This window comes from Microtus ochrogaster, chromosome 5 (genome assembly GCF_000317375.1).
Source record: "Microtus ochrogaster isolate Prairie Vole_2 chromosome 5, MicOch1.0, whole genome shotgun sequence".
In the NCBI taxonomy this organism is placed as follows: Eukaryota; Metazoa; Chordata; class Mammalia; order Rodentia; family Cricetidae; genus Microtus; species Microtus ochrogaster.
This window is the reverse complement of record NC_022012.1, coordinates 90,965,144-90,979,935: the sequence shown is the minus strand read 5'-3', so window position 1 is coordinate 90,979,935 and position 14,792 is coordinate 90,965,144. Positions and strand designations below refer to the sequence as shown.

At 48.0% G+C, this 14,792-nt stretch overlaps 1 protein-coding gene across 1 annotated transcript in view; it reads right to left on the bottom strand.

Moving 5' to 3' along the window:
- Positions 1 to 14,792, bottom strand: part of Itga9 (integrin subunit alpha 9) — a 304,511-nt gene that overhangs the window by 16,439 nt on the left and 273,280 nt on the right. The window contains exons 27-28 of the mRNA XM_013346639.2: positions 13,719 to 13,838; positions 10,181 to 10,282 (exon numbers count right to left, since the gene is read on the bottom strand). Of these exons, the coding sequence (XP_013202093.2) occupies positions 10,181 to 10,282; positions 13,719 to 13,838 (222 nt within the window). The remainder of the gene's footprint in view (positions 1 to 10,180; positions 10,283 to 13,718; positions 13,839 to 14,792) is intronic.

The window sequence follows — 14,792 nt, the reverse complement described above, 5'->3', positions numbered from 1 at the left end:
CCACAACGTACAAGGCACAACGTGGAGAAACACTGACCACAGCTCACAATGTACAGGGCACAGCATGGAGAAACACTGACCACAGCTCTCAATGTACAGAGCACAGCATGGAGACACACTGACCACAGCTCTCAATGTACACAGCACAGCATGGAGACACACTAACCACAGCCCACAACGTACAGAGCACAGCATGGAGATACACTGACCACAGCCCACAATGTACAGAGCACAGCATGGAAACACACTGACCACAGCTCACAATGTACAGGGCACAGCATGGAGAAACACTGACCACGGCTCACAATGTACACAGCACAGCATGGAGACACACTGACCACAGCCCACAATGTACAAAGTACAGTATGGAGACACACTGACCACAGCCCACAACGTACAGAGCACAACGTGGAGACACACTGACCACAGCCCATAACTCTACCACTCAGGAGCCAGTGGCCCAGACCATGCCTCTCTAAGACATTCCTCCTTTCCACTTTTCCAAGCCTGATATTGCCCCAGTTCAGGCTCCGCCATCACAGGCACAGTGCCAGGCCCCTCCCAGAGTCCTCCTGCCACTGAATTTGTTCTCTAAGAACGTAGGTCCTGACATGACACTTCTGTCACCTCACTCTGTCGATGGCTCCGCTTCGCTCTGAGTGTCTAATTCAGGACACGGAGCCGGAACAGTCTGGTTACCTTCCTTCCCAACTCCTCCCAGGTCACAGATTCACAACCCAGCTAGCTAGTCTCATCCTCCCTGAGGTCCCTGACTCTTTGTTTTCACTCCTTGGAATGCCCTTCCGCCCTGGTTGTGTGACAGGCTCTGTAATTGCTTGTCTTAAATACGCCCACACCATTCGACCTGCCAATCCTGCCCTTAAAAACATGATCAAAGGCAGAAATACAATCTCCAGACAAAAAGTTGTGCTCAGAGATGTTGGGCTGGTGAGATGCCCCAGGGGGTAAAGAGACTGGCTGCCAGACATGACAACCTCAGTGTGGTTTCTGGGGTTCACTTGGTGGACGGAGGAAACCAACTCCCAAAAGCTGTCCTCTGACTTCCACACATGCACACAGACACATGCACACATGCACACACACACACACACACACACACACACACACACACACACACACTAAAGAAAACACAATTTAAACAAGAGACCTGGAAGATGCTGACTGCAGAATCACTCCCACGGACAGAATCAGAATTACCCTCAGTGTCTAAGGAAAGCACAACAGGTTAGCCAAATGACGGCTAGCCATGAAGCAGAACAGCACAAACTATTAAAAATGAAAACTGCTCTATAAATTATATTAGTCTCTGTGCATGCGTATATATGTATAAATGTGTAGCGTGTGTGTATATGTACAGGTATGTATTTATGTTTTTGAAATAGTGTCCTATTCCATAGCCCAAGCTGGCCTGGAACTTACCATACAGTCCAGCCTGGCCTTGAATTCACAGCACAATCCACCTGTGTCAGTCTCCTAACGGCTAGGATTACAGGTATAAACGACCACACCAGGACTGATGTGCAACTTAAACATTTTATCCATTTATTTGTTAGCATATGGGCATTTTGCCTGCATGCATGTCTGGCACTATTTAAATGCTAGGTGCCCTTGCAGACCAGAGAGGGCATTGGGTACCCTGGAATTGGAGCTTTAGATGGTTGTGAGTTGCCATGTGGGTGCTGGGAATGAAAGAGAAGGCAGCGTTCTTAACCACTGAGCCATCTCTCTCTCCTGACGCATGGCATTTTAACAAATTAAAAACACGGTGACTCCTGAACAAAGGCATTGGGACTGTAAGTGAAGAGACCCACTGCTTAGGGAGTCAGCGGGAGGGCAAAGCGGGCTCAACAAAAGACTCCATGAAGATGGGGAAGTATGCGGAAACTGGATGAGTGAGTCACACGCAAATCTGGCCAGTGGTCCACAGGAAGATGCGCTTGGGGCTTGCAGTTTTGGTCAGACAGAAGTTACTTCCATCCTCATGGATACACTCATAACTTCCAGAGCAGCCTCCCATAGCTTATTCCTGGAGGACAAGACTCTTTTACGGGGACAAGGGTCTGTTGCTATGCAGAAACCCTAGAGGGTGAGGACTGCCCTGCCTCTGGCTGGGGATTGAATAGAGGGTCCTGAACATAAGGGCAAGCACTCTACCACGGGGCTCTATCCTTCACTCTCAATTCTCCTCCTGACTGCATATCTGTGGCTTGGACAGAGACGAGGCCACAGGGGGAAGAGTTCTGCAATTAACTGACCACTAAATCTGAGTGCGGTGCGCTCCCAAGGCCACCACAGACACAGGTTGCTTCTGAGGGAGAGGGTCAGCTATATATCACCCGGACTGATTCTTGCCTGTTACTTAGAAAGTCCAGCTTGTCTGTAACAGTGCATGTACACACGTGTGCATGTGTGTGCACATGTGTGTCTATCCAGATGGGGCTCTGGACATCTTGAAGGAGATAACTGATGGTCAGTGAAAGGCTGTGGTGGGCTGGACATCTTGCTCCTTTAAAACATTATCCTCCACGGCCGTGGTTTCCTTGGGGACCAAGGATCCTGGGGGAGTCCCAGACACCCCACTCCTGAGTCAACCAAAGCACATTTCTATGTGGAAATGGATCCTGTCCTTTAAACGGCTGTGCTGATAATTGTGATGGAGGCTGGAAGCCACTGGTTCACAGTGTGGGTGGGGCTCCCCATTGGTTTGGCTCACACTTTCTTGGTCATCTCTTACATGATGATGGCCGCTCCTAACTACTGACCATGTGGGCACACCACACAAGACGGCATTAGACTCATCGTTGGTCAGGATGGACACACCACATACTCCCTAGCCTTAACACACATTGCTCACTTCCGTCTCCCCTACCAGTGTTGCTAGTGCCAAGGGAGAGCGTTGCCCGTCTAATCAGCTCCTCATCCTCACCCTTATCCCTGTGAACGCAGCATCCACAGCGCAGTCTATGACTTTAAACCATGTGCATCAGGGCTGGTGAGCTTGCAATCAAGCCTGGAGACCTGAACTGGATCCCTGGACCCCACACGGTGAAGGAGAACCAACTCCCACACACTGTCATCTGATCTCTGCAGGGACACTGTGGCATAGGTATGCCTATTCATATATATGCACACACAATAAATAATGCAATAAAAATCTTAAATGGACCTGAAACGTCGTTCAGTAGATTAAAGAGCACTTGTCATTCTTCCAGAGGATCCCGTTCCCAGCTCCCGCATGGCAGCTTACATACAAACATGTATACACCTTGTCTTAGAGTTTCTATTGCTGTGAAGAGTCACCATGACAATGGCAACTTACAAACACTTAATTCAGGCTGGTGTACAATTTCAGGGGTTTAGTCCATCATTTTCATGGTGGCATGCAGGCAGACATGGTGCTGGAGAAGGAGCTGAGAGTTCTACATCTTGATCCAAAGGTCACAGGAAGTGAACTGTATCCCACATTGGGCATAGCTTGAGCACAGGAGACATCAAGGCCAGTCTCCATACTGACACACTTCCTCCAACCAGGCCACACCTATTCCAACAAGGCCACACCTCCTAATAGTGTCACTCCCTATGGGGAAATTTTCTTTCAAACCACCATACACATAAAATAAAAATAAATATTTAAAAAAATAAAGACTATATACCATTCCACATAATTCCCTGCTGCAAACAGAACTTCAGATAGCTTTCCTTTACTGCCACTGGTAGTAAGTGGTATGGACCCTACCTTTGTCCTGAATCTTGTCTCCTGTCTTTGGTGGCTTAAATAGGCCACACCATCTGGTCCTCATGCAGCTTTCTGCTCATGAGCCAGGACACTTCCTCCCTCTGAGCAAGCTCACTCCTCTCTGCTCCCAGGCCTTAACCCCATTCTGCTCTGTTCAGAATGGCTCAGTGGAAACAAAGCCCTTGTTAGTTTCCTTGTTGGTGACATCCTTGTTGTCCCATAGCCAGCCCCAGGGTGGGTGGTATGGCTGTGCCCACCTCCTCCCTCGTTCTGTCTCCAGTGCCTGGCACACACAGCACCTACCCCTTAGCAAACCCTCAGATATAGTCACCAACTGATTAAGTGACTGGAAAATCTCACTTGTGTGTCTGGCAAAGGACACTTGGAGTTTTCTCAGTGCTTGATTCTCCCACAGGGATTTTGGGTAAAGAGGATGGTACAGGAGGGGTGGCAATAAATCATAGCATAACTGAGGTTCACAGTATAGAGGGCATAATTATGTGTATGCAGCCGTGCCTGGTTGTCTGTGTGTGCACCTTGCATGCAAGTGCCTGAGGGAGCCAGGAGAGAGCAACACGTCCCCTCAAGCTGGAGTTGTAGGTCGTAGTAAGCCACCTGATGTGGGGGCTGGAAATTGAACTCAGATCCTCTGCAAAAGCAGTAAGTGTTCTTAACCTCTGAGTCTCCCTTCTAGACCCTTCTAGAGACTTCTCACTGGTGGTGTTGAAGCCTTCCAACAACTGCAGGGAAACAGAAAGCAGCCTTCCCATGTCAGAGTCAAGAAAACTGAGGCTTGGAGCTTAGCTGATCTCCAAGTTACTGAGTTAGGATGCGGATTTGGGAGTTTCTGATTCCTAAGGGGAGGCAGGAAGGAAAAAGCCAGAATCCAGGCCTGACCTGAAAGGACGGGTTCAGAGCACGGGTCGCCGGAATGTGCTGTCCTGACTGATCTGGCAGGGCAGGTTTATTCAGGCATGCACACGGGATACAGGAAGGAGGCTTCCTTCCGGGGTCTGACCTAACCTGAGCGGGGAAGACCCCATTTGGGAAGAGGAGATCAGGGTCCAGGGCACAGGAGCTGGCTGGACTCTGCAGATCCTCACAGTTTAAACAAATAACTTAAAGCAAGCCAGTCATTTCTCGTCATATCAAACACCCCTGCCTTTGTCTCAGTGGATTCATCCGGAGTGGCTGGGCACCTTACCGACGTTGACTGAGAGGTTACGAGGCAGAGGGAAAGAGGCATCCAGGCTGTGAGTCCAGCACTCCAGATGCCACCCTGGTCTCAGTCAGTGCGAGATCGAGAGCTAATCAATTGTGTTCTCCCCAAGCCACAGACTCCTTCGTTCCCCAGAGGAAGGGGCTTTAGTGGTTCTCACATGGAAGGGGACAGTGGATTTTCTAGGGATTATTCTGAATTAATGATCCATATCTCCACATGCAGGAGGAACACAAGGCTCCATGAAGAAGACAAAAGGCTCCAAATGCATTTCCCATCATACTGGCCAGGAAGCATTGCTTATTCTAGAACATTCTGTTGTTTTGTTTTCAGACGGGATCTTGCTATGTAGCCAAGGCTGGCCTCAGATTCAAGGTCCTCTGCTTCTGCCACCCGAGTTCTAGGACTTCAGGTCTGTCACCACACCCAACTCACATTAGTTCTTGAAAGGCGTCCACAGCCTGCCAGTCATCTTTGGACGAGGCCTCATGCTCTTTCATTAGGATGGCCACTTGCCCAGGAAGTTCCCACTGACAAGTGCTCCAAGTGTCTGAACAATGCCGCTTGCTCACATGCAAGCGTGGCTGACTTGTTACTGCCCTTCATGACACCTGAAGCATGCCGGAGGGGACTACGGTCACTATCTGTGGCCCACTGTTGGCTCTCCTCCCCAGGCAATGAGTCACAGGGAAAGACGGGCTCCTGTCCCTGCCAGAGCAGCTGACAACACCAGTGACCTGGTCCCCAGGTACAGAGTTCCAGCCTTAGCTGGTGAGATGCTCGTGCCTGACCCCAGAGCAACAGGTGACAAGAGCTGGTCCCAGAGCCCAGGGCACTGAGTCCTTCCTGTGGCTGGACTCAGCACGGCCCTGGCTTGTCAGGTTTCCTGATTCCTCTCACACCCCCACAGTCTGGTTCTCCCGGCAATTCCAAGAGCTCTCAGATAAGCCAAATTCTAGCCCACTCTGCTTCTGTCAAAGCGGGAAAGTAGGTTTCTGCCTCTGTCCTCAAGGTGGCAGTGTGGTACACACTCCATGGCATGGTCATCCAACACCCTATCATATGCAGATCCCAAGAACGCAAGTGAGAAAGCATGTCAGCCTCACATACAGAGGAAGAGAATTTGGGGTGATACCTCCAATAACTAACAATTCTATAGTCTTTTAGTTTACATTGGTGGAATCTCCAGCCTCCTTTATTGCCTAGTATCCTTAAAAGTACGGGGTACTTGGGGTCAGAGAGATGGCTCAGCAGTTAAGAGCAAGCATCGCTCTTGAGCAGGACCCAGGTTTGATTCCTAGCATCTATACTAAGCAGCCTAAAACTGCCTATAAATTCAGCTCCAGAGGATCTAATGCCTCTGGCCTCCATGGGCATCCATATGTATGTGATATACACACACCATTGGAAATAATAACATAAATCTTCACAAAGTAAGGGGTATGTCTTAGTTTGCTTTCTATTGATGTGTCAAAACACCACGATCCAAAGTTGGGTAGGGATGGATTTAGTTCATCTTATAGCCCGCCATGGTGATGTTAGAGCAGGAATTCAAGGCAGGACTGAGGCAGAGACCATGGTGGAGTGTGCCTCCAGGCTTGTTCAGACTGCTTTCTTACATCACCTAGGTCCATCAGCATTGTTCATGATGGGCTAGTTTCTGTCACATCAATCACCAATAAAAAAGATGCCCCGATAGACCAATCTAACGGAGGCATTTTTCCAATTGAGGTTCCCTCTTCTCAGATGACTCTAGCTTGTGCTCAGTTGACAGAAACCAACCAAACAGAACACTAACCAACACAGTTCTTGAGTCTTTTGCTTCAGCTGTTGGCTTTGGAGGTAAACTCCTAGGGCGGGGGACGTCTCTAACTCTCTTTGGTCTTTTAGTGCCTTTTTTCTGTCTCACGGATAGCGTTAGGTGTCTCCAGAATGTATTCCTATTTTCACTCCCTCCAGAGCTCTCCCCTGAGAAAGCGTTTTCTAAGACCCCAGGGGATTTTTGTGGTTAGTGTAAACCCCACCAATATTAACTCTACAGTCACCCTGGAACTTAATTTATAACAGTAGGAGACTAGCAATAATAACAAACTATAAGATAGGAAAAATATGACAATATTGTATAATGGTACTTATTGATTGCGTCTGAAATTTTCTACTAGTATTTCAGATTGTGGCTGACTAGGAATGAACTGTGGAGAGAGACAGCATGGATAAGGGAGCTCATGTACCCCTCCCCACTAAGCGAATTCCTGCTCCTGATGGGGAGTTTCCCAGGACACACACAACTATGCCAAAATCTTTGTGGACCCCAACTACTGCTTTTACCTTTTTCTCTAACTTTTCTCTCTTGCCCCAACTCGCTCCCCAGAAAGTAAGTTGGATTGAGTTGAATATAAAAGTCAACATGTTATTGGCTCCTCACAATCAACCCTTTGACCTTGTGGTCATTGAGACCCCACCAAGGTCCCCAGGCTAAAGACTGCCTGAAACCAGGTAAATGCCATTGAAGTTGATCTCGGATGTTACTTCTGGCTGACTGTGGTGGTTTGAATGAAAATGGCACTCATATGTTCGAATACTTCGTCCTCAATTGTTAGAACTGTTTGGGAAGGATTAGAAGGAATGGCCCTGGGGGAGGAGGTGTGTCGTTGGAGGTGGGCTTTGAGGTTTCAAAAGGCTATGCTGTTCCCAGTTATCTCTCTGCCTCGTGGTTGTGGATGAAGATGTGAGCTCTGAGCTGCTGCTCCAGCGCCATGCCCCCCTGCCTGCTGCCATGCTCCCACCGTGATGTTCACAGACTCACCCTTCAACATGGTAAGCCACAAATAAACTCCCTCTTTTATAAGTTGCCTTAGGAGAGATGTCTTATCACAGCAATAGGAAAGTAATAAAGAGTAAACATCTCTGATGGATTCATTAAGGAACAAGTCCTCAAGAAATCTACTACATACTTCTAGTGACCGACAGATGCCCTGTAATGCATTAGTGCATCAGGACATAAAAATAAAAGACACGCAGACCAAGGATGGACCTTGGGGTAGACCTCTTGCCAGATGTGTTAAAGGCCCCGGCCTTGACGCCCAGCACTGGGGTTGCGGGGTGGGGTGGGGGAGATAACACAAGGAAAAGCAATTAATTGATCTTCCTAACTCATCATCACGTGTGCTGTTTATGGTTAAAAACACCAGACTGTGTTCTTCCTCCTTTTACCTACACCCTGCTGGACATCAGACACAGACACATTTCCTCATCGGTCCAAGGCCACAGTGATTGGTGTCTAATCTGAGAGGCTGTGAAATTTCACGTGATTTAAGCTTGCTGGGCAGCCTCTGTGGAAACCCACTTCAGATGGGTGGTTGAGAGGAGCCGGATGCTTAGAAGATTACGCGGGGGAAAAAATGTACTTCTTCTAAAACCAGAAGTCTTCCTCCTCAGAGAAGATTCTTTCCCCTACTAGGAAAGTTGAGAACACAGTGCAGAATGGAATCTTAGCTTCTGGACCACAAAGGCCGTGGTGGGAGGACCTTTGAGAAGGGCTCTCTTGGGGTCTCACTGTGTGTTCCTTCCTCTCCCTTCTGGAACCATGAGAAAAAAAAAAAACAACAACAGCTTCTTGCCAACACTTGATAGAGAGAATATCACCACAGCCCTCACAACAGGAGAGTCAAGGACTTGAGTCCCACAACACGATGCTGTGTGGGCAAAGACAACATATCCAGAACTCTCTCTCCACCCACACAAGTTACTTGGCCTGCTACACACCTGTGAATCATTCCTATTGGCAGAATGATTGGGCATGTGTTTCCCTCTAGATAATCTTTAACCAGCACTGTGACAGCCAGCAGGGCCCACAACTCTCTCGCTTGCCTCTCAGGTGCAGCGCTAAGCCAGCTGCTAAGTGGTCAGAGCGCAGCAAAAAAAAGAGACGAGAGCCAACCCCAAATATCTGACCCTCCAGAAGAACTGAGCGCAAGCCGTGGAGGACTTGAGTTTCATTCTGGGCAACTTGTCCATTTGAAAAGCGGTCAGGACTGACACCTTCCCTGGGATGGCTGACCCCTCGTGAGTGCTGTCAACCTGTGCATTTAGACATCTCAGACTGGCTGACATTCTCGTGATAAACTTGCTGGGAAGAGAAGAGGATTGGGATGTTACTGGGCTCACTGCTTTAGCTAGATTGGCTGGCCATGAAGCCCCAGCACTTCCCAGTGCTAGGACTACAGGCACTTACTGCCATGTCTGGCTTCTTACATGGGTGCTGGGGACCAGAACTTGAATTCATCGTCTTCATACAGCAAATATTTTCCTGACTGAGCCATCATCCTAGCCCTTCAAGCGCCAATATTAAGAAATGGTGCATCTCTGTGTGACTAGAAAATAAGTTAACAGTCTTTCTCTGTGCAAGTACATAATACCTCGAGAATTCACTTCTTAAGTTTGTTACAGCAACAACAAATTCTCCAAGAGAGGGCAAGTCTCCCCTGAGAGAATGTAAAATTCAAGGGAGGGAATCTGAAGAGCAGCAGGTTGTAGGGCTCCTCAGCAGGGCAGGGCATTGGCTGTCTTCCCTGCCTGCTCTCCTGGGACTGGACTTAGGAGGGTGTCAAACAGCGCTGACCCTTCCCTCCCTAGGAACAAGAAAAAAATGCAGATTTCCAAGGTCTCACTGCTGTCCAGTGTCTCCCTCACCAGACACTGGAGGTTCCCTGTCTACTCTGAGGCCTGACAACTTTAAGGAGAGCAGGGAAGAAGGGGGAGCGCGTTAAAGAGGTTCTAGGTCTTGGCACTGTGACATGGCCTTTGTAAGACAAGCAAACAATTGTTTCCTAAGCTCCCCTCACCCCCAGGGTTTATCCATGGAACAGCATAGGCAGGGGAGCAGAAGAGATTTCAGGGAAGGGCTAAGGAGAGATAAAAATAGCCCTGGCTTCAGAGTAGAACTCTAAGCCCTATTGAGGACATTTCCAGACAGTTTTTCCTTTGGCCCATCACTACAAGAAACTCTCGCATACCAACGGCGTGCTAAGTTAACAGAGCAATGGACCCATGAGGCCTTCCAGGGGGCCCTAGGAGCCAGAGCAGGCAGGGCTTTGGGTCTACCACAAACCCTTCATCTTGGCTTAGAGAATTTCTTTCCCCTCAGGTCCCAGCTCCAAGACCCCAATCCTCCGAGGAGAGCTGTTCCAGGGCAGTGAACTCACCAGAGTCTCTTCTGCGTTCCCATTGGCTATTTCCACCACTCTCAGGGCAGGGTCCACCTTCACCTTGGCACGAGCCATGAACTGGATGACAGAGGAGCTGTCCTGTGGAAGAAATGGCACAGTTCATGAGACTCTTTTCAAACGACCTAGAGAATGATTTGCCCACGAGAGGGCCTATGAAGAGCTGAGCTCTCAGGGTTCCATGAAGATCCCAAGTACATTCCATCACGCAACTAGCAGCCTCCCATCACCGGTACCCACAAAGACATAGGCTTCCGGCCTCTCCTGAGAATCCCTTTGGATGGTGGAGGGCACAGCGGAGTCTGCATTTGTCAGTAAGGCACACATGCAAGCCTGCGTGCTGCGGTTTCCGAGGGGTGAGGGCCAGATAGCTGGTGATTGATACTGACATGTTCACAACGAGTAGAGGGTAAATAAAGCTGTTTAATTGTGTGCAACAAATCCCAGCCTGGCATTCCCCAGAAGGCATCTGATTCCCATTTTCTAGTCATCGTCTTGCCCTGACCACAGTCCTCAAAACCATGAAGGTTTAGTTATCCTTAACTCTTTCTTTGCTCTTGAAGGAAGCTCTCTGGAGGCCAAAGCCATTGAACATTCATAGAGGGGTACCCAATGGAATGATGGTGGGGTGGGGTGTGGGAGATAAACACCCAGTTTATAAATCAGGTCTAAGGGGAAAAAGGGGGACCTCGGAGACACTGCCTGTGGGCAGAAACAGTTGGAAGCCTTGCTATAGGCTCAGTTTCAAAGCCACAATCCAGATAACAAGCACATGACTCCAAAGCCAGTACAGAGATGGATGTGGGTTGGCAAAACTCGGGCCTCAGGACAGTGGACGCTGACTGTGGAGTCCCCTCGCTGTCCCTGCAGGATGGCTGGGCTCTGCCCGCCAGATGTCTTTAGTGTCTCCAGCTGCTCTGACTGAGTTCCTCTGTCACAGGAGGAAGTCACTAAGGTCAGAAATGTAATCCCTGGAGGCATATGCGTGTGGAATTCAGGGCTAAGCTTCTGGCAGCCCTGAATGTGTGTGTGTGTGTGTGTGTGTGTGTGTGTGTGTGTGCGCGCGTGCGCGCGCGCATGTGAGATATCTCTGGAAAAGTCTGTGACACTGCTGTGGTGTCAGTTTCTGAAGACGAGGAGTGACCTGGGCTCTCATGATGTGAGGCACCCCCTGTTGTGCGACCATGTAGCAGGAGGCCCTCACCAGAGGGGAACCTAAGCACTATGCCCTTGAACTTTTCAAGCCTCTAGGCCACTGACACTCAGTGCCATGCTCTCTGTGATACTAACAGAATAATGGGTGAAGGACGTCTCAGGATCAGCTGCCAACTTCGACCTACACTGGCTAAATGTACAAGGAAGCAACAAAGGTCTCTCTCTCTAGATGTAAGTTCCAAGGGGACCCTTTGCTCATCACTCAGGAAACCACAAAGAGCACCCTGCAGCAGCACAAGGGGGCTGTTGATGTTGTGCTTTACCTGCAAAAATTATTGTCCTTTTAAACGCAGCTTAAGAGTTTTATAAACATTTAATGTGGTATTTCCAGACAGACCAGAAGTGCTGAGCTCCAGCATGTGAGCTCCACTTGAACTGCAGAGCCACAGATGTACTGGTCAAATCTAACATTGCTATTAAAAAATTAGTGCTAATTATGTATATTGTGTGTGTAAGTGCACATGAGTGCAGGTACCTGCAGAGGCCAGAAGAGGGTGCTGGCTCACCTGCAGCTGGAGTTACAGGCAGCTGTGAGTTGCCATGTGTGTGCTGGGAACTGAGCTCTGTCAGGTCCTCTGGAAGAACAGTCAGTGCACTTAACTGCTGAGTTATCTCTCTAGCTCCCCCATATTTTTTCTTCTTATTACCTCCTCCTTAGTAAAAATACATTTTTACTCACTGGAGGATGGTCACTCAGAATATTTCTGTTTCATAAAATCTTCCAGCAATTTAATAGTTTTCCAAATTTGGTTTCCTGTATCCTCTGTTCATCTTACACTGAATTAACTACATAATTAGTGTGGGTATGCTGGGGGTCATGTGCAGCCATGGCCTACAGGAGAGGTCAATAAACAACTTTCATTGGTCAGTTTTCTGCTTGCATCATGTAGACTGTGGGGATGGAAGACAGGTAGACAGGCTTGGCCGCAAGTGCCTTTACCCACTGAGCCATAAAGTCGTCCTCCGATACTGTGTTTTATATTATGAATCATCGTTATCACCACCTTAGATAGTAACGATGATAATGACGGTTGGGTTAAAGGCCACACAGATGAAGGGCTGGCATACAGCAGGCCCCTGGTGGCTGTGAAGAAGGCTCTAGGGACACTTCCAAAGAAATCCTATCCTCTGATGATTTAAAAAACCAAACCCAACATTTCAAATGAAAACTAGTTGAGGTTAAAAAAATAAAACCTCAAATTCCCTTGTCTGGAGTCAGACTTTGAGGTCAAAGGAAAATAAACACAACTCTTGGCCAAGGCCAGCCACAAGGTCTTTGTTGCCCCAAATCCACAGGGAGACCCAATGGCCCAAGTCCACAGGGAGACCCAATGGCCCAGAGACCATCTGGTCAACCTCCTAAAGACACCATGTTAAGGACCAAGCCCGAAATACTGTTTCAGATTCCGAGGCAGCAGGAGTGGGGTGTGGGGCACGTGGCTCCCAAGACAGTCTTGCCACAAGCTGCACTCTGGACCTAAGTTTCTGCTGGAGAACAAGCCTCCCAGAGCTGTCCCCTCCCTTGCCTAGGGCTCCACTGGTTTGGCTGATTCAACAGCAGTTACTGGGATGTGGTCCTTGGTAAGTATGGGAGGATTGTCATCCACAAGAATATTTCTGTTTCATAAAATCTTCTAGCAATTTAACAGTTTTATAATTTTGGTTTCATGTATCCTCTAGTTATTTTATATTTAATTAGTGAATTAATTAATTTTGTGAGGGAGTGTTGGGGGTCATGCACAGGCCATAGCCTGTACATCACTGATCACTAGAGAGAAATACCGAATAACCACAGTTATGCTCAGCCCCTGTGACTGAAGGCCAAGCAGCAGCCATGGGACAGACAGAGAAGAGATGGCTGAGTGGTCGTCACTGCCAGTGCCATCGCTCTGGGGACAAGTGAGTGACACGGGAAACACAGTCATGCCCTGCATTTGAATATTGCCTTAAGGCTGCTGGTAGAGTTGATTGGTTATAAATGACTTAATTAACATGTGTATCTGTGCCACACACACCCCAATGTAGCTATGAACATGGATAGCCCAACACAAAATCAACTTATTCATAACATTGAGAGTTTGCTGTTTCATAAGTTAATGAACAGTCTCAAGCCTGATTTTATACATGATCATAATATGTTACAATGCCAAGAGATTGTGACATTCATGATTTTGGCCCATATGCCTAAAACAGCTCTTGCTATTTCTTGACAGAAAAGGCTGACGAGGAGTAGCCTGAGTGTAGTGGGGAACTGATCCCAGGGGTTCCGGGTAACCCCAATAGGTGGGCTGAAGGGACTCACCTTCTTCAGTATTTCTGTGTTCAGCAGCATGTACAGGTCGAGTGTGCGGCTCTCCTCTCTAGGCAGAGCGCTAAGGTTGCAGTGCACTGTCAGACAGGAACTCCCTGGCTTCTCACAGTCCTAAGGAGAAAATTTCCAGATGGAATTACGAGACAGACATAACCCAAAGCCATCTACAGAACAGAGCATCTGTGATGGTGACCGAGGGATTTCAGGATAAAGAAATCAAGAGGAAGAGGTGGAGCCTGGGGAGCAGTTGATGGCAGACCCCGCCCAGGATTCCACCCCCAGCTACAAAACACAGAGTAAAACAGGAATTAGGCGTGTCCAGTTACAACTCCATATGTCCCATAAAGTCACTTATGAAAAAATGATTTTTAAACAATATAGAATGCAGGGAGGGGTTGGGTAACCTGAACTATCTCCCAATTTCTTCTGTTTGAAACTATGTCACACAATTCTATTACTGTTATTAGTATATAAATTGTACTGCTATAAAGAATAGCTTTAAAAAACCTCCACTATAACATACCCCAGCAACCCCCCCAAACTAAAGATGTCAATATGCTCTGTCACGGCCAGAGGGCGGTACAAGGGTTTCTGACCTCGTGGCACTAGAGCTGCTCACTAGCCTGTGGGGGAGACCACGACTAGGCAGGAAGTGGTTTCGTGGTTAATCCCACTGAAAAGTTGTATTTCACAAGGAGAATCAATTCTTCTCAAAAAGAAACATTTACATATCCTGATATTCTTTCATGAGATTTGAACAAGAACCTTTCCAGCTACGATTAATTCTGTGTGAGCACATTCTGCAGAACACATCTCATTACTGCCTGTTTCTGGTGGGGCCTTAAAGAACAAAAGATCCTACGACACCTCAGGGGACACACAAACTGCCAAGGGAAAGTTCATTCCCAATCATCAAGAAGGGATTTCCCTTTCGTGTTTGAAGTGTATCTTTATAAGGACGTATATGTATGTATGTATATACCCATGTGAAGCTTCTCTCTTTATAAGCATGTATATGTACGTGTGTATACGTATGTATGTATGTGTACGTATGTATATACCCAT